The sequence below is a fragment of the Ruditapes philippinarum genome, unplaced genomic scaffold (genome assembly GCF_026571515.1).
Source record: "Ruditapes philippinarum isolate M1 unplaced genomic scaffold, ASM2657151v2 ctg985_1_1_1_1, whole genome shotgun sequence".
Lineage (NCBI taxonomy): Eukaryota > Metazoa > Mollusca > Bivalvia > Venerida > Veneridae > Ruditapes > Ruditapes philippinarum.
The window spans coordinates 132,567-152,978 of NW_026857416.1; the positions used below are offsets into that span (position 1 = coordinate 132,567).

At 31.3% G+C, this 20,412-nt stretch overlaps 1 protein-coding gene across 14 annotated transcripts in view; it reads left to right on the forward strand.

Annotated features, from left to right (window-relative positions):
• LOC132749660 (TNF receptor-associated factor 4-like) overlaps window positions 1-19,734 on the forward strand; it is a 53,312-nt gene extending 33,578 nt beyond the window's left edge. For 7 of the 14 annotated variants that reach the window (XM_060739506.1, XM_060739508.1, XM_060739509.1 and 4 more), the window contains exons 3-7: window positions 10,711-10,815; window positions 14,585-14,749; window positions 15,326-15,484; window positions 16,794-16,949; window positions 17,561-19,734. In XM_060739506.1, the coding sequence (XP_060595489.1) occupies window positions 10,711-10,815; window positions 14,585-14,749; window positions 15,326-15,484; window positions 16,794-16,949; window positions 17,561-18,172 (1,197 nt within the window). In that variant the 3' untranslated portion in view covers window positions 18,173-19,734. Of the gene's footprint in view, window positions 1-3,922; window positions 4,076-5,529; window positions 5,719-5,789; window positions 6,028-6,060; window positions 6,084-8,566; window positions 9,134-9,997; window positions 10,217-10,279; window positions 10,481-10,710; window positions 10,816-14,584; window positions 14,750-15,325; window positions 15,485-16,793; window positions 16,950-17,560 lie in introns of those variants that run through there. The other 7 variants (XM_060739511.1, XM_060739518.1, XM_060739520.1 and 4 more) reach the window with 7 other exon arrangements.
• The last annotated feature ends 678 nt before the right edge of the window (window positions 19,735-20,412 follow it).

The window sequence follows — 20,412 nt, forward strand, 5'->3', positions numbered from 1 at the left end:
AATAATTCAAAACAAACTATACAATTTTTTAAATGTCTGCAGCAGCGATTTTATGCAAATTAATGCGAGATTTGGTATATTGATTGGGTGAGATAATTATAGGTGGCATGGTGTAATAAGTCATTAAGTGCATATAAGTGATTCTTGGAAGGTTGCTATTAGTTTATCTATAAACAGAGCCATTAATTGGAAGAATTGTCACAAAATATAGACAATTAGATTGATTAGATGAGAATTATAATGTGATAGATATTGACTATAGAGTGTTAGAATCTATAACAGACGTCTGCTGTAGCTATATTATATCAGATAGTGACAAGATTATTGTATTAATGCATCATACAGTCTGTCACATTATGGTATAATTGGTCAAGTTCGGACACTTAAATGTCCAGTTAATGTCCAGTTATTGTCTCTGATTGACCACCTGTAGAGATATCTACTGATTCCCCTTTGCATTGACCAGAACATTTATCAAGTTTTGTATTCTTTCTGAAATTTTGCAAGAAGCCATAAGCATTACTATTCTTTTCAGAATAATTGATTTCTAGATAAAGTTATTTATATAGATAAGTTTTCCGTCTCTCTAAACACCCCCCTCCCCCTCCCACTCCCCACCCTCCTCTCCAAGAATGTAGTAAAAATGTACCTGTTACAAAATTGTGAGAAAGCTTCATAATATATATAGAGGATATTTGTTTATTTTGCATGTAAGATTGAAATATAATTTCACTGAGTGATTACCAGATGCAATATCTTTACGAGTGACGTAGCCACGAGTGAAAATATAATAGCTGGTGTTCACAAATGAAATATATTTCAATCTTATATGTAAAACAAATAAATTTTCTTTTTATTTAATGCTTTTTAAGTGATTTTAAGTATCTGATTACTGATTTTGCCGCGTAACGTCGCGCATTCTCCTTTGTGACGTCATCTCATCATGACGTCACGTCATCAATTTTGAAATATAGTTCTGTTAAATTTCTCTAATTTTGTTACATTTTTAACATGATGTATGATGACATCGACTTTCTTTTCCTAAAGAAACAAAATTTACGTATGACGGCATTTATTTCTGCCTGTTATTCCATTTAGTTATGATTTTCTTTTCATCCGCATTCAGATATAGTCCGGCTACAGTGAAAATTATATTTTATAAATTTCACTAGTGGTTTATCGGAATATAATCATCTGATATATTACAATAAAACACCGGAAAGCATGAAATAAAATGTCCTGTATACATGTATAAATTTTTAGAATAATATTTTTATGCCACCGCAGCATCTGCGATGCGGTGGCATATAGCGATTCACCTGTGTGTGTGTGTGTGTGTGTTTGTTTGTGTGTGTGTGTGTTATATAGATTATATAGTGAACTTAAAAAATCTTCTTGTGAAAAACCACTTGTCCAATTTCAACCAAACTTGGCATGATTGATCCTTGGGTGAAGGGCTTCCAAAGTTGTTCAAAGAATTTCATTCCATGCAGAAATCTGGTTGCCATGGCAACCAAAAGGAATTATAAGAATAAATTTAAAAAATCTTCTTGTAAAGACCCAGAAGGCCTAGAGCTTAGGTATTTTGCATAAGGCATTGTCTGGTAGACCTCTACCAAGATTGTTCAAATTATAGCCCTGGGGTCAAAATCGGCCCCACCCTGGGGGTCATTGATTTTCACTATGTGTACATATAGTAAAAACTTAAAATACCTTCTTGTAAAGACCCAAAAGGCCCAGAGCTTAGATATTTTGCATAAGGCATTGTCTTGTAGACCCTTACCAAGAGTGTTCAAATTATAGCCCTGGGGTCAAAATCGGCCCCGCCCGGGGGGTTATTGAATTTAACTATATGTACATATAGGAAAAACTTAAAATACCTTCTTGTAAAGACCCAAAAGGCCTAGAGCTTTGATATTTTGCATAAGGCATTGTGTAGTGAACCTCTAGCAAGATTGTTCAAATTATAGCTTTGGGGTCAAAATCGGCCCGCCCCTGGGGTCATTGGTTTTCTTTATATGTATATTGTAAAAACTTATAGTAAAAACTTTAAAAACATTTCTTCTAGCAATTGACAATGCTAGAGGTTAGATATTTTGCATGAAACATTGTGTAGTGAACCTCTAGCAAGATTGTTCAAATTATAGCCCTGGGGTCAAAATTGGCCCCACCCCCAGGGGTCGTTGATTTTCACTATGTACATATAGAAAAAAAAAAAATCTTCTTGTCTGAAGGTACAAGGCTTAGAGCTTTGATATTTGGTATATAATATCATCTATGGGTCCTCTACTAAAGTTGTTTTAATTATGCCCCTAGTGAAAAAATTGCCCTGCCCTAGAGGTGATAGTTTTCCTTATTTGTATAAAGTAAAAACTTGAAAAACCTTCTTCTCTGAATTGACAAAGGCTAGAGGTTAAATTTATGGCATGAGACTTTGGGAAGTGAACCTCTACTAAGATTGTTCAAATTATAGGCCTGGGGTCAAAATTCGGTCCGCCCCGGGTTCATTGATTTTCATAATGTACATATAGTAAAAATAAAATAAAATAAAAGCTATTTTTGTCTGAAGGTACAAGGCATAGAGCTTTGATGTTTGCTATATAATATCATCTGTAGGTCCTCTACCAAAGTTGTTCAAATTTTTCCCCTCAGGTGTCAAAATCGGCCCTGCCTGGGGGCAGTGATTTTCATTAAGAACACATAATAAAAACAGAAAATAAAACAAATGTTTTCTGAATGGGAGGAAGCTACAGCTTAGGTATTTGACTTGAAATGTTGTTTAGTGGACCTGTATCAAGATTGTTTTGAATTAAACCCTTGGGTCAAAATTTTGCCTTGCCCACAGGGACAGTGACCTACTTTATTGTCCTTTGATGTACAGCAATGAAATTTTGACCATGTGCACAGTTTTAGTTGTAAAATTGAACTTTTATATCAAGTGACCTAGATTTTGATTATGTGACCTACTTTCTTGTCCTTTGATGTACAGCTATGAAATTTGAACCATGTGCACAGATTAAGATGTAAAGTGAACTTTGATATCAGCTGACCTAGATTTTGACAAAGTGTCTTACTGTGTTGTCCTTTGATGTAGTCATGAAATTTAGGCTGTCGTCTGCTTATCTTTCTGCAAGGGAATGCTAGCAGTTTATAGTAATACGTTGGTTTTGCATTGGTACTGGCTCATCCAGACAATAAGATACGAGGTTAATAAAAGACCCATTCTTCAACAGTATTTGTTCCTACACTTCTATTAAGTGTTGTATTAATGCGGTGGCATAGCATTTTCTCAAATGCAATCTTGTTTAACTTAGAAATAAAAGCTCATCTCTTATGGTGCCTTAATTATCAAACACTTTCAATTAAATTGAATAATGAATTTTCTTTTAAAAAAAATAGAGAAGGCCTACCATACAGTAATGGTAACATGTGATGGTAGCATGTAGACATATAGATTAATCAGAGATAATCAAGTTGTATTGAATTAATATAGGAAAGAAGAAACAATTCAGAATCTGTAGATGGTAAATGTATTTGTGTAAGATTATGAACAAGCTGTTGTTAATGGTGATAATCATTGGTGATGTATTGATAAACATCTCGTCCATGTTGATACAATACGGAAATATCTCAGGATTTGCATTCATTGCAGATACTTCGGTTTTGCTTATAAGTGAAATTTTATACTGGTGTTTTGTAACATGAGTTTGCTTTTTCTTTTCATCAGTATGAGTTAGTTTTAGAGTAGTAGATTTTCCTGGTGTATTTACACCACCTGAGTGTACCAGAGACTGTGTGCCAATAATGCCATGCATGACTGTTAATTACATGTATATAGAGAGAGTATTTGTTACAAAAATAATTTCAAGAAAATCTACCTTAGATATCTAGTGTGCTTTGTGTTTTTCTAAGCGGAATAAATTTGTGAATTTGAATGATATGTTAGAATATTATTTGTGAGGACAGAATCTGTATTATAAGAATGGATAAAATGAGGAAAAAACAAGGTTTTATTACACCAACTTCATTCCGATTCTCTCCAGGGGCATCTCCAGAATCCTCTGTTGGACTAAGGGTAACTGTTATATTTGATACAGTTTTTATATCTTCAGCAGATTTTATTAACTGGTTCATAAAATTGTATTTGAATTGTTTATTGAGCCAAACATTTGAACAAACTTAAGAAATATCTAAATTTAGTTATTGTTAATAAATATGCTGATATGAATATTATTTTATTTACTGCAATCAATTAATGGACATTAAAAAGTTACTCATATTTTCATCTGACTCAATATTGCAAAAATGCAACAAAGTAATGAATTAAATATTGTATGGGTAAAACTGTTGTAAGCTTTGTGAAGCTCTCTGTAGATTTTTACTTTGTAATTTAGAATATACATTGTATAACTAGATGCATGTTCATAACATTCAAAGCATAACAATTCAGTAGGTAGTCTGTTAAATGGCTATGAAATAATTTCCATGACACACTAACAAATATTAAATTTTTTGCTCATAATAATATTTTTATGATAATGAGAAAGTGTTATAGTTTGTTAAAATGACAGTAAAATCATCACCTGCATTGTTGTATTAGTCAGATACTGTAGTTGATCTGTTAACTGCACCAACATTTTATTCTACCATATTACAAACCATTCTACATGTATGCCTTAGTTTAAGAAGGGTTTGACATCTGCTCTTTCACACAGAATATAAAACATGTGCTAGATAGAATGAGCCTGTATGCATGTAAAAATAATATACAAAATGTATGTTTCTTTCAGTTCAATGTAAATTTAAAACGATCTGAATTTTCAAATGCTGTCACTTCTTAACACTAAATCTGCTTAATTTCTTAATCGGAATTGTCCAGCTTCTATTTTTGGAAATGTTCCATGTCATGTTTGGAGATATCAAGATGAAAACTTAACTTAGCAAACAGTTTAGAACCACAGGTTAGATGCACTAACTTGTAGGTCTGGCTGGCCTGGCGTTATACTTGAAGCAAAGGTTCCAGCAGGGAGTGTGTTAACTCACTGTGACAGTCTCAGAGAAAACTGATAGATGATTGAACTGGCACGATCATACCGAGCCTGCATCATTTAGCAATTTTCCATTTAGGGGTTTCATAATATTTCTCTATTTTAGCAATTCTATAGGGTGACTTAATTTTGATAAAGGGGTGAAAGACTTAGTGGCTGGTTTTGTCTTGGTTTCCTCTCTAGTGGTATATAGTTATATACTCTTCATGAGGAAGGTTATGTCAGAATGTTGGAACAGACTCCAGTGACTTTGATCTTATGTTTCAAATGCTTTACTTGGTACTGGTTTTATATTATATGGTGCTGGTTTTAGATCATGAACGGTACTGATAATTTAAAGCTACTGATAGTTTACATGACAGATAGTAGCTGTAAAGAAAACAGAAAAAACATTGGTAATTAATAGCACCATCTCTCATTACAATAGATTAGAGAACCAGACTGGTTTTAATGGATGTAGCCTCAGATGGAGATTATTATATTGGTGTAGATATAGTTTAGATTGTCACAGGATACCATCACAGATATAGATAGCAGTTTTGAAGTTTTAGAATGATAAAGAGAAATGACAGATACAAACTTCACAAGTTTCGAGTGACATAAGTTTAAAAGAAATTAAAACTGGATTTAAGAGAATTGTTGTTATTTTCGTCAATTTTGTAAACTTTAAGTGAGTGGCCTTTCTGTAATATTTGTTTATATAGTGATGGTTTCTCACTGTATTTCTAATATTTTGTATGAAATAGGAATAACTTACGTTATGTATTATGCTATTGTTTGATTTCTTACTCTGACACTTGGGACATAAACTGGACAAACTAAGAGCGGGCATTTTGGAATGACCATTAGTGCTATTAGTGCTTACTATAGTAGATATCTCTAAATATAAATGGAATATACAGCCTGTGAAAAGATCAGTGTGAGTCAGGTGCTTGGATTTTATGAAGAAGTTATATACATGAGGATTTAGAAACAGCTGGTACTGTATAATGTTGATGTGTTTGGAAACCTGTTTTGTGGCTTACATGTTTTCAGGTTGGCTTTGTGATGATTCAAGCATTCTCATTAATTATCTGCATGCATGTATTTCTTATAGATGGAAGGTTTTAAGTGTGTTAACATGTATATCATGTGTTTCTTGTTTCACAACATAGGTGTATTTTACTTGAATAGATTAAGTAAAGTAAACATTTCTAGATTCCAATTATTTTCTGAACAATAATATACATATCTGATATTAATTATTCAAGGTAAATATTCCAAAAAGTTTGCCTCATTTATTTTACCAAGCTTTAGGTTTTCAGTCTACCATGAATAATAAACATCTTCCTTAAAAATAGTTTAACAAATTTTGTTTGTGAATGATTATTTTGGTCAGGATGTCTGCATATGCAAAATTTGGCTTTGGTCAGGATGTATCAATGGCTCAAACTTTACTTTGATTGTGGCTGCTGATGTAAATGATAATTAGGTCAGGATGTATACTGGGTCAAACTATATTTTGTCTGATATCGGGATACATTCAGGCAGAGGCTCAAACTTAACCGTTCTAATGTAAGCTTGAAGATGATGTTATCCCTTTAATTGATGATGTTAATGTGCAACATAAAATAATTACTGTTGACATTATGGTTATCATGCCTGCCTGATAGACCAGGGACAGTGAGCTAAAATAGCTCTATATGGGTCACAACTCAGTACTCAGGTTAGTGCAAGGAAACAGACACAAGATAAGATCAAACAAGCTACAAAACTTTTTTCATTCATGCTTAATACACATGTGTATAATGTTTAAACTATTCTAAAGAAGGTACATTTGTAATCAAATAAAAATTTGTAATTAGATAAAAATTGAAAGACTGATTTTTGAGCTCTGTTTTGTTAAATTGTCAAGATTAGTTTAACTTTACACATGTATTAGTAAATTAATCTTTTATGTATATGTCTGTACATATGTTGAGATGACATCAAAGATGAAATGAAATATTTGGTAAGATAACAAAGTTGACTAGGGGTCACTCAGTGGTATGCAATGTGATACATGTTTTCATGACTTGACAATTTTTATACAAATTAATTTTGCAGAAGTTATATTCTTTTTTGTTTGTTGTTCTGTTCTTTCAATCCTAGGGTTTCATATCTTATCCCTAGGAAAGAGATTTTATATCTCAAAAGTTTTTTTTTAATTTTTGGTACAGAAAAATACAAAATTTATTTTAGTTCGATTGTATAGGATTAGCTATAAGCTTTATAATAGCCACACTTTCGAATCTGTTCCTGCATGGAACCAACCAGTACTGAGCAATTTAAGTGTAAAGTTTCTTGCTCAAGGAAACAATGAATTGCCCCTGACCGGGTTTGAACTAATCCTGTTATAGGTTCATTCTCCAATTACCTGAACCATCTTTTGCTTCTGTTGCTTTTTGGCAATAAGTTGGCAATAAGTTATGTTTTAGTGACTTAGTATTTTGTATGGAAGTCAAAATACTACTTTGGTTACATTTTGCTACTTTTATGGCATATAATTTCACATTAAGTGCTTCTTTCTTCAAATGATAAGCATCTAACATTCTCATAATTGATTATCTTACCATTAGAAAACTCATGTTTGCCCTTTCAGTGAAGGAAAACATGGAATCAGTGTATCATGACATATATGTAGTGGATTTGTGTATCAGCCTTAAAGATGTCAAAATTTGAACACCATTATTTTCTTTTTATTAGAATCTAAATCAGTGTTTTTTTGTTGTTTTTTTTTTTAAGTTAAAACAGGTATTATTTTGAATTATATCTTATATAGCATAGCTTTTGGATTATTTTTGTCATTGAGTGGAAGTTTTGTGGTGAGTAATAATACAGTGTGGTAAAAGTGTGGTAAAAATATTTTGCCTGTCACTGCTGAATTTGATAAAGTTAATGATCAGGTAAATAATCTTGACGGTCAACAAGTTAAAACAAAACAAAAGGACCGATATCTCGACATTGTCACCATGATTGTATGTGTGACTCAAGCCGTGGATAAACAAGTTAAATACTATGTTAAACACAGATAGACAGACGGGACAAAGGGAGGGGGTGGACAGTACTAATCGCAGGTTTGATTACTCTAATTAATGAATGGAAGGAATTTATACATGCTTTAAGATACGTCTAAGATTAAATACTTGCGTTAAAGAAGACAATACATGTAGTTTATTACACTATGTCAGTGCTTTTCTTCATGGCAATCGCAATTGTCATAGAAAATTGATACTCACAGATATATATGAACGATTCAGTGTAAGGGTATATGTTTTCGATGAATAAGCAGATGACAAAGGATCCTATAGAAATTATTCTCTTCATTAAATATTAACACAGATGGCTTTATTGACAGGCTTTGTATGTAAAAGATATGTGGAACAAGTGTTAAATGGATAATAATTGATAATTAATACACTTGTATTAGGTAACAGTGTGTTTTTCTTTCGTTTTTGATATAAAGAAATCTGATAATCTTGAATGCAAGAGAAGCTCGAATCAATCTTGATTAAAAAAAATGCTTGATCAGTAATTTATTACCGTGATCGAAGCTATGACAATGAGGTTATGAGGTAAAAAACATGATTGTGGACTCTACCTATAATGACTCGTATGTACTGTTTTGATGATTCAGTCAATATTGAAGTAAATTGGATTTGAGGACCGTGGATGATTGAGTGTGGTAGTGTATGGGTTTTATCACGGAGTTTACTGTTTTAAATGGAATGCGGGGATAATTTAAAGTGGAAGTGCATACGGGGTATTTTAATGCACTTTTAATACAGCGGCTTTTAAACGGGTTATTGATTGAAATGAGATAGGATCAGGTCACGGGCAGGCAGTGATGGATTCTTTATATTTAATACTTCATTAATAAATAATTGGAATTAGATACTTTATGACACAAAGACACTTATTTTATATGCAAATATTTTTTTTATTTAAACAAAGGGATATATAGAATTTGTTTGTTATATAGTTATTAAACTTGTTGGATTAAAGGTGACATGTCAACCTCAAGTGTTGAAAGTTTTGTGTGTGTTCCTAGAAATTCTTGTGTAATGGTAAGCATTGTTTTTTGCATGTTTTAAATGTTATATTCTTGAATTCTAAATTTGTGCGAATACAAGATCAGACACTAGAGTTGAAGGCATAATAAACTAGTATTGCCAACTTAATCATGATCTATGAACCCAGGGGTTGGTTCAATTTATTCCTTGGAATCATTTTTACACCCAAGAATCATAGTGTTTGACCTCTAAACATTAGTTTCACGAGGGTTAAATAATATTAGCTAGCTAAGATTAAGGTTCATTTTTTCACAAAAAAACATGATTTGTTTTATTGGAGTTTAAGAAATTATGAAAATATCTTAAAAATTACATTTATCAAAACTTAAATTGTTACAAAACAAGTCTTTGTGATATTGCCTTTTATTTGGTCATTAGTTTTTTAAGTAGTCGTAAAATTTGACATTATGTATAGTAATGATTAACATAATCACAAAAAATGTGCTGTTTTTCGTGGGAAAAAACATTAATTTATGTCAATATAATTGTTTGCATTTAAATGAAAATATTTAAACTGCTGGTTTTCTTTAAGTGAAATTACGGCGTAATTTTGTTTTTGAAATAAAATATATGGTTTTTCTGTTATCAAGTGACTGCTGATGTCATGTTACAATTAAGGCTATTACGTTTCAAGGTAGATTATTGTAACGTTGATGATAGCAGAAAATTTACCGTGTGATTAACGAGGGAGAGAGTAAGCTGCTAATTTTGTCACACGGTAATTTGCGTGATATATTTATATATTTTTTACGTAGTTCTGTATCCATATACAAATAGAAATGACGAAATTTGATCAGAGATGGTAAAATATATCGGGAGTATTAAGAAAAGGAAGAAAATATGTTAATAAGGTAGAAAACGCAATACAGATAGGGAGAGAGACAAATTTATGTTAGAATTTTAAAATAACAAAATATTATAATGGAGATTACTCGAGCCAGAAATAAGGATAGAAAGAAGGAAGAAGAAAGAGTAAAGACAGGGAAAGAGAGAAGGAAGAATAAGGATAAGGGACAAAGAAAAGTTAATAAAGTGGAACGCGTTCCTTCAGGAGACATGAAGTTTACTTTTAACTCTGTAATTACTTTTGTGATATTGGCTAATTTTAAGATTGTTGTCATGGTAACTAATTAAAATTTGTGCACATAATTCACTTGCAGTGAAGAAGTTTTTTGTGCACTTTTAAAGCGTGCTGGGTATTGGATAATTGCGAAAGTTGGTAACAGATGTCCCCATGCAATCTGTTAATAGTGTTCTCATGTAAGAATATTCATAAATGTGGAATGCAGCTTGCTGAAACAAAAAAAGTGTTATTAGTTAAAACTAGTGTTTCTGATTAAGGTATAATACCTATAACATAGATTTTTTTCATGGATTAATGTAATGTAAGACCATGCTGCAAAAGAATTGGAGCTGTTAAATAAATTGTAAATATTGCAATCTTTGTTAGGAAAGTCAACAGCAAAACATTATTTTGAGGCAGTTTTACAATGGATATTAAATTACTGAATAATTTCGCTACTGTTTAATTTGGTTTAATATAATATTTTAACATTTGTTTATATTTTCAGATTTATCCAGACCCTGAATTACAGGCTGAAGTGATGAATAGTCATGTAAGATGTAAATATTACAAGGAGGGGTGTCGCTGGGTGGACAAACTTCAAAACCTTCAGGTAAACTTAACACCTGTATATATAATAATTATGTTTTACAAACTGATTTAAATGGTTACAATGGAACCTGTCTACAAGTCTTGAGAAATAGGAAAATTTGGTCTTTAACAACATAATCATCTCCAAAAACAGATATTTGTTCACCATGTTTGTCTTAAATTGAAAATAAAATCATGGTAAGTTAAGTGACAGGGTTTCTACACCTTGTTCTAATGTTCTGTATGTGCTTACATCTGTTACAGTAGTCAATATAAAATAAGAACTTTCACAGGTCAGGTTTTGAATCATGAATTATGTGAACACATTTTTGCCATCATGAACCTTACATGATTAGACCAGTTGTCTGGTATTTATTGCACCAATTGCTTCAATTTAACAACCCATTTTACCTCTTTAATTGACTATCTACGTGAATTGACCATAAAAGTATAAGTTATGATGACCTTAGGTGTATTAAGCAGGTGGTCATTATCTGACCACGGTCAATTACAAGTTGATATCTATCAGTGCCTGACTTCATGTCAAGAGTCTTATCTCCACAGCCTACTGTTCTTTCACAAGAGGTAAATACCAGAGACAACAATTCAAATCCAATTTGTCCACTTTTTCCTGATAAAACAAGTCAATTATCGTTATTGAGATAGGCAAAAGCTACTTGTACTTGGCATAATTGACCCAAGCTATTGTCTTCTGTCCTTCAGCCATACTTTCATTTGAGTTATCACTGTCAACTTGATCTCATCTCAGCAGAATATTTCTTCAAGTTTCCACAATCCTATAATGTGACACATTCTTAACATTTGACACAATCATAAAATGTTACACAAATTCATGTGTTATACAATTTCCTATGTGACACAGTTATTATGCCACACAGTAGTACAATACGACACAGTAGTACAATACAATGTAATACAGTCTTAAAATATGACACAGTGTTAACCTGTGACACAATCTTAACATGTGACACAAATTTATGTGTCATACAATTTTACCATGTGACAAAATATCAATATGTGACACAATATTAACATGTGACACAAATTTATGTGTTATACAATTTCCTATGTGACACAGTTATTATGTGACACAGTAGTACAATACAATGTAATACAGTCTTAAAATATGACACAGTCTTAACCTGTGACACAATCTTAACATGTGACACAAATTTATGTGTCAAACAATTTTACCATGTGACAAAATATCAATATGTGACACAATAAAAACATGTGACACAAATTTATGTGTCGTACAATTTTACCATGTGACAAAATATCAATGTGTGACACAATTTAAATATGTGACACAGATTTATGTGTTGTACAATTTAACCACATGTATGTGACACAGTCTTCACATGTGACACAAATTTATGTGTCATACAATTTTACCATGTGACAAAATATCAATATGTGACACAATATAAACATGTGACACAGACTTATGTGTTATACAATTTAACCACATGTATGTGATGTGGCACAGTCTTCACATGTGGCACAATCCTACCAATTGTGACTGAGACACTAAACATGTCTAAGTGACACAATCTCTGTATGGTCAAGACTTTGCTGGGGTCAGCATTATTATATGCAAATTTGTATATGATAAAACATAATTATCTGACTTATAAGTATTTAAAAAATTCCTAACAACACAGCATATGATTGATCGATTACATTTATGTTTGAAATTTGAAACTGCCCAGTAGGATGGTCACTGAAACAAACTGACATCTTAAACTTTTATGGATGAACTGTTTTCAACATCTGACATTTTAAACTTTTATGGGTGAACTTTTTTCACCTTTTATGAAACATTAATGCTAAGAATTATAAATTATGATTTGCTCTCTAAGGTTCACAAAGTTCTTTTGACATTTACATAAATAATCAGTGGACACCTGAATATATATAAATTCTTTTGATGTCTAAATTGTCTACATAGTAAATAAAGACTTTATATCCATTATCCTAATATAAATATACAAAATAAAATCATTTCATACTTGAGATTTTATACACTGTGATAAGCCGGGTTCAAAGTCATTAACAGTAAATCTCCCATTACTTGTATAAAGAACTGACTCAGTCAATATTGTTGTTGTTTATCTTTTAATTAAAGATCAATTAAATGTCTATAAAAGATAGAATTTAAATACGCATTAGTATTTTACTGCTGGTAAGAGATGAATTAAATTATAAGATAAATGACAAAGTGCCTGCATACCGTGCATGCGCAGGACATGCCAGTATTCAATTACTGGTAAATTGTTTATTTTATGGACTTAAAGTTTTCAATGTTTTTGAATGTGAGGGTATCAAATTTTGCTGACAATTATCCTCTTAAAAGATCTAGATATATGATAGAAACATGAGAGCTTGCTTTATAAAATACTGACATTGCACACCTGTTGTTGTTGTTGTCGCTAGGCTGTCATGGAGATATTGGGGACTGGGTCTCTGTATTATTTTTAAATGGACTTTACTTTCTAAATAGAAGATTTGTCATTTTACAACCATCAAGAGGTGTAAAGTATTTTATTTAAAAAGTTGAAAACTAAAATGATCATAAAGATTCATATTTCGAATTAGAAATGCTTTTTAAAAAGCATATAAAAGGGCATTTGTATATTGTATTATAAGTTAGACGTGGTAAGTAAATGCCTGAGTGTCACATGCTGAAATATTGGACAATTTGATATTTATTTATATAAAAAACGGACAGAGAATCATTTGCTCAAGCAGGTGCTTTTGAAATGTCAAAACATTTTGGCAAAAAGAACTGAAAAGATGGTGAAAACTTGCTGACAAACTCAAATACCAGTGTCTCTCAGTTTGGTGTGAAAATGTCCTTAAACAATTTAAATTACATTTATATATATATATATTCCTTATTCATATTTTATAGCCTTCCTTGTCCATTGTAAGGGCAGGAAATTTATCATTTTTACCTGAGATAGACAAGATATGAAAACAATGAGAAATATGTCTAATAATTTCCAGGTAGTTTTTGATGAAATAGAAGATCACATTTTAATAACTATTTGATGACTGTATGTTAGACTGTGCCCAAAATTTTCAATTATATTAATGATGGTCAGCTAGATTCTGTCAATTTTGAAGTCAGTTTATTTATGATTTATGTATAAAACATCTGATTTTAATTTTATATTCACATGTAAAAGTCCTGAAAAAGATGATGTACACTGATAAATTATATTTACAATTCATTTTGCATTTGTTTCAATTTGTGAACAGTGTTTTTGATAAGTGATTTTGGTGGGAGTCTTTCTGATGCTTTTCTGTTCTGTGACCAAAACCTGCATTAGGGATGCAGAAAACTGTTTCAGGACTGTGTTATATTGCTATGCTTAGTAAATGTTTAACATTGAATGTCATTTAATCAATGTTAATACATGTAGTAAAAGTTTTAATGCAATTTGTGCATACATTTATATTAAGTTTTTACTTTCGAACTGTGATTCTATGTTGTCTATAGAGAATAAGGTTGAGTTATTTGAGGTGACATGGTGTAGAAAGATTGATTTCCTTCTGTTTATAGTGGATTCAATGAGTCAGAATTATTTCTATGTCATTTAAAACCACAACAAACAAAACAGCTTCATGTCAGGTACTCAAGTCAAAGAAACTGTCATTGATTGAAAAAAATACCTTTCAGAAGTCCATTCTAAATCAATAACTTGAATGTTAATGGCTCTGTCATAGTTTTCAGATAAATTAGATAAATATTTTCTTTATTGTAGGCTCATTTAGATGTTTGCCGATTTGATGCCATTCCATGCCCGAACCAGTGTACTGAAGTTTTGTCACGTCTGTCATTAGATGATCATCTAGAATTTAGCTGCTCGAAACGTATCGTCATCTGTGAATTCTGTAACCAGGAGTTTCCTGGGGATGCCTTTGATCTGGTACACTAAATGCTATATTTTGTTATTAGGAACCATTTATTTCATTATAATGTTTTATCACTAAAAAGGTCATTGATTGATGCTAGAAGCCACTGTATACTAACAAGTAATTTTCTGCATATGATATATTTTAAATGTGAATTAGAGGAATTAATATTTCGATATTTAGGGAGGTTACTTGCTAACTTATAGAGTCAGCATTCAATGAGTGTGATTTATTCATTACCTGTAGAAACTAAGCACCTAAATCCATATAGTATTGAAAATGTCTTGGAAATTAGAAACATTCACTTGCTAGGATAATATCCTTATTTAGGTTTTTTTAAAATTTTGTTAGCATTTATTGTAAAATTTGTCATATATGTCCTAAAATTAATGCATAAATCTGCGAATCATAATAATGAGTAAAAACAACAGCAAAAACATCACTCTGATCTTAAATTCATATTACATAAGCATAATTATGATGTTTGAAAAAATATATTTTATCTTCAAAATTCTCATACTTTCTATGTTATATAAAAGTTGCAATTTGTATGATTGTAATAATAATATATCTTGCAATTTTTTATTCAGCATGTAGGTAACTGCCAGTATGAGATAGTTTGGTGTGAGAACAAATGCGGAGCTAAACTGGAACGTCGATTTCTCAACAATCACATGCGAAACGAATGCCACAAACGTACAGTTAAATGTCCTTACTGTGCAAAAGAATTTGTATATGAAACATTACAGGTAAAGTTATACGGTTAACAGATTTAATTATATGGTTTTAAATGACAAATATTTTGACATGCTGATTCTAATTGACAAACTTAACAAAAAGATATTTCTCAAATATTTAAAAGGCCCACATAAAGTTTTTATGACTTCAGATTATTGATAAACTTCCACCAAACTGTCATCTATTTTTTTATCATGTCTGCCTGACTCACTAGCTATTGCTATACCAGTGAAGTGGGGAACCGTTCTACTGTTATTGATTCTATTTTACAAAGAGAACATTTAATAAAAAAGAAACAAAAAACACAAAATGAAAGCCGTGGTAATTATAGGTATTGAATATGTACATGTAATTTGTAATGTAATATAATACATACAAAATTAATATAAATTAGTAATTTTCAAAGTTATTTATGTAATGCTTATCGAAACTTTAGATCTACCTTGACCTAAATAGAATAAGATTAAAAGAGTTTTTCTGTAAAGAAGGATGTATTTGCTTATGACGATGATTGTCAGATATTGTTTTTCAGTCTTCAATAATGTTTTTGTACCAGACTAAGACTAGGATAAAATTGGTATTTAAATTACTATGAAGGGAACAAAATGCTTTCAGTTGATACCAAATTGTTCTCTGCACATGATATACTTACACTCTATATCTTATAGCACATTAAAATGCATCTTATGTAGTTGTTGAGTCTTATGGCTGTATAAAATTCATTGTAACTATCTCTGAAGTACATCATGAAAAGTTTGTTTAATTTAATCTGAAAATCTGCGTGTCAGTCTGCTCATTGTACAAATGTTTAGCTCATCGTGTATAGACAAGTGGAGCATCCAAATGTTATAATCACTATCACAGTCAATAAACCTTTACCATTACATGGATAAATTCTGTATTTTGGACTTGTCCAGCTTTGAAAAAAGCCTATTTACAGTTTAGCCCCTTACCTTACAAGCTGTATCTGGACCAGTGCAGACTTTAATCAGTCTGCACATCCATGCTGTCTAATCATTGTCCACACTGTTGACTTTTCAATCAGTATATATTGAGAAAATTATCTCTAAAACTGGTGAATAGTTTTGTCCAGAATGAATGATGGGCAAGTCCATTTAAGATATTAGGGTGTAAAGGGTTAAGAATATTCAGTATTAAGATACTAAAATTGAGTTGCCAACAAGATTGAATCTGGCTTGGCTCTAAACTTGCAGCATTTGTGCTGAAAATGTAAACAAACAAATTTGAATCTCAAAATGAATTTTAAAAAGGAAAATACATGTTTTTGCATATTTGTGAACGATTTGCTATTTTTTCTAGACTCATCAATATCAGTGCCCCAGATACCCAGTTCCTTGCCCAAACAGATGTGACCCAACAAAGATTCCACGTGAAGAGGTGGATGTACATGTGCAGGAGTTGTGTCCGTCTGCTACAGTCTCATGTGCATTCAAACATGCCGGCTGTACGCACAAGGTAATATAACCATGTTTAAATTATGTGTGATCATAAAGGTACCACTTTTCCCATGTAATAAAACAATCTCTCTACTTGTTTATTGCACATAACATCTCTGTACACTCGAAACAGCAAAATCTGTCGTCTGCTTTCACCCTTGTGAATATTGCATGTTAATATAAACAAGATCTAAAAGCGGCAACATTGAAAAAGTATAAAGATAAAAAAAATCTAACCTAGCTACTGTAAGACAAAATTCAAAATCTAAATTTAGACAAGAAGGTTTTTAAGTTGCCCTTGAGGAATATTGAAACTAGAAATTAAAACGTGGTAACATTACATAACTTTACAAAACTTTTACAAGATAAAACAAAATTTTAACACATTATTTATTTTGAGGGTTTCTTTGTTATTTAAGATTTAAATATTTTACATTGCTCAATTGATACGAATATGTAATAAATGTAACTTTCTGAAAGAAAAAGTTAACATTCTTAAATATAATACATTAGTTGCTCAATTGATACATATATGTAATAAATGTAACTTTCTGAAAGAAAGAGTAAACATTCTTAAAGGTTAGCAACATCAAGATTTTAATAATTTGAATATAAATATTATGATTTCAGTGTCCTAGATACAGTATGGATCGTCATAGTGATGACAGTACAAACCAGCATTTACAGTTGATGTGTGACCTTGTACAGAAACAGCAAAACCAAATAACACAACTGTGTAACGCCCTGTACTCTGTAACACAAGTCACAGATGGCACATTCATCTGGAAAATAACAGACTATAAACAGAAGTTCATTGAATCCATTTACAAAAATACAGAAATTGTCAGCGAGCCTTTCTACACAATGAGGTTTGGGTACAAGATGGCAGCGTCAGTGTTCTTGAATGGAAATGGTTCTGGTGAAGGCAAATATTTATCTGTGTACATTAAACTCCTGCAAGGAGAGTATGACAACATTCTCGACTGGCCATTCATGTTACCTATCTCATTTACATTGTATGACCAAAATTCAGACATTGAAAAACGTGCTAACATCACGGAAAGCTTCGTCCCAGATCCAACATGGAAACATTTCCAGAAGCCTGTAAAGGATGTTGATCAGCTGGGATTTGGATACCCAAAGTTTGTGTCAAATGAAGTATTGAAAAAGAGAGATTATCTCCGTGGTGACTCTTTAATCATTAGAGTGAAGGTGGACAACTCTCAGCATATCATTACATAAGGCCAAAAATGATTACCTCCCTTTCATGCATTTGTGTTTTTCCTGCCATATATCTGTTATATGTACAGTGCTATTTTATAGCTAAATTTTATGTATTAGGCCCATTAAATAATGTTCACATTACATAATAATCTTAAGGCATAGTGAATATGAGAAAAAAGCTTAATCAGCGAAAATGTCATATTCTTATTTATTTAATTAAGGGCATTAAGTCCTATTATGTTCTTTACTTACTCATGCTATTAATTTAATTCTTTGGTACTTAATATCGATATTGCAAGCTTCAAAACTGTTCATATTTTTTCTGTTCTTCTTGTGGTTCAATAATAAACAAATATTTATGATTCAGTAAGAAGTTTAAATTTTTAAATTAAAGTTCATGAGAAATTTCAGATTCAATAAGAAATTGGCATAAGAGATCGATTGAGAAAAAGATATTCAGTTAAGTTGAGAAATTGATATGTGAAGTTTAGTAAGAAGTTGATATTTGAAGTTAAGTAAGAAGTTGATATTTGAAGGTCGAAAGAAATTGATATTTGAGGTTCAGGATATCGATAATTGAAGTTTACAAGAAATTGATATTTGAAGATGACTATAAATTGATATTTGGAGTTTATAAGAAATTTATATTTGAAGTTGAACAAAAATGTAACTTTTTGTGATAAGTACATGTTGGAAGTTGATATTTAAATTTCATAATATTAAAAAGGTTGGCCAGTATTGTAAGCAACTATAAAATCCCGTGTCATGTGAACTTATGCAAAAGATTAGTTTGCATTTCCTTAGATTATATCAGGTCACAATAATTGACATTTTATTAGGGTTCTAGAGTATAGAATTAGAGAATGAGACCAGTATGAAACTCGGCATTTGATTGGTTAAATTTGTGTCACACAGGACCAATAGATTAAAAGCATTTAGATACTACCTTGTTCAGTAAGTGTCCTATGTGACGTTCACGAGTAGAAGAGTATATTGTTGAAGTTGTAATCTCTGTTTTACAACCTTATAGCCAGGAAAATAACATGCATTCTTACTTCAGCCATCTATAAACCATGATTCAGATGGTTAATTGATTACTAATTTGTGCAATAACTTATAAAGATATTCTTATTTGTATGTATTTTTGTTTTGTTCATGTATATGAAATCCTTTTCGGTGATTTGATTGTTATGTATTTTGACAATGTTTCACTCTCACATTTGAAGCATGTTTTGTTCCTGTATATAGAAATATTATTGTATTATGATGTTCTTACATTGTATCTCATGTGAAAAATTCTCTGTCAGATTTGAATATGTAGTAATAGTTTCCTTAATATAAAACCTTGTAAAATAGTGCTGTGTCATTACAGATGTGTAATTATAACCAAATTTATATGACAAGGCTTTTATAGGAGAGGAAGAGTTTCACTTTTAGTCTTCCTTACCCTGTTTGTTACCTGTCAGGTCTTAATTTATCATCATTGTGGATCATAGCATCAATGTTTATAGGAATCATTTCTCATTTACTTATTATCAACCTGCTTAAAACTCCACCCAACCCATTAAACCATAGTTTTTCAATATTAATTGTTCAAACCCTACTCAGAATGAGCTTTGTATTTTCTTTTCATTATTTTTTTTTCTTAAATTGAAAGATCATTAATTTGTTTTACAAGTGCAGCTTCTAAATGTAAAAAAATGTGCCTTTATTACAATTACTAATGTGTTAGTCTTTTTGGAACAATGAAAATCCTGGTTCAGTTGTGATGTATTGATTTCATTGGCAAGTTTTAGGTGATGTTGTCAGACATGTTTATCCTCACCTTATTGTAGAACTTGTTAGTAACTACTGCCAGACTTTTATCTATGGATATACTCTTATGCAGAAGTTTAAAGTAAATTTTATAAGTTATTATTTGAAGGATTTATACTCTAGTCAAATGTAACTACATGTATGTTTATATCTGACAGATTAAATATGATAATAAACAAGCAAAATGTGTTCCTTTTTTATCTGTGATGAAATTTCTGGATTCTTGGGCAACCGTTTGTTGTAAAGTAAATACAACTGTATTATATAGAACTGTTGATATTGGGGGCATCTGTGGCCAAGTGGTTAATGTAGTTGACTTGGCCCTCACAACTGTGGGTTCAAATTCTACTAGGGACTGTGGATTATTTCATGTAAGGAAGCTACCCAGCTAGCTTACAGAATGTTGGTGGTTCAACTCAGCAGCCTATTTGTGTCCGAAAAAA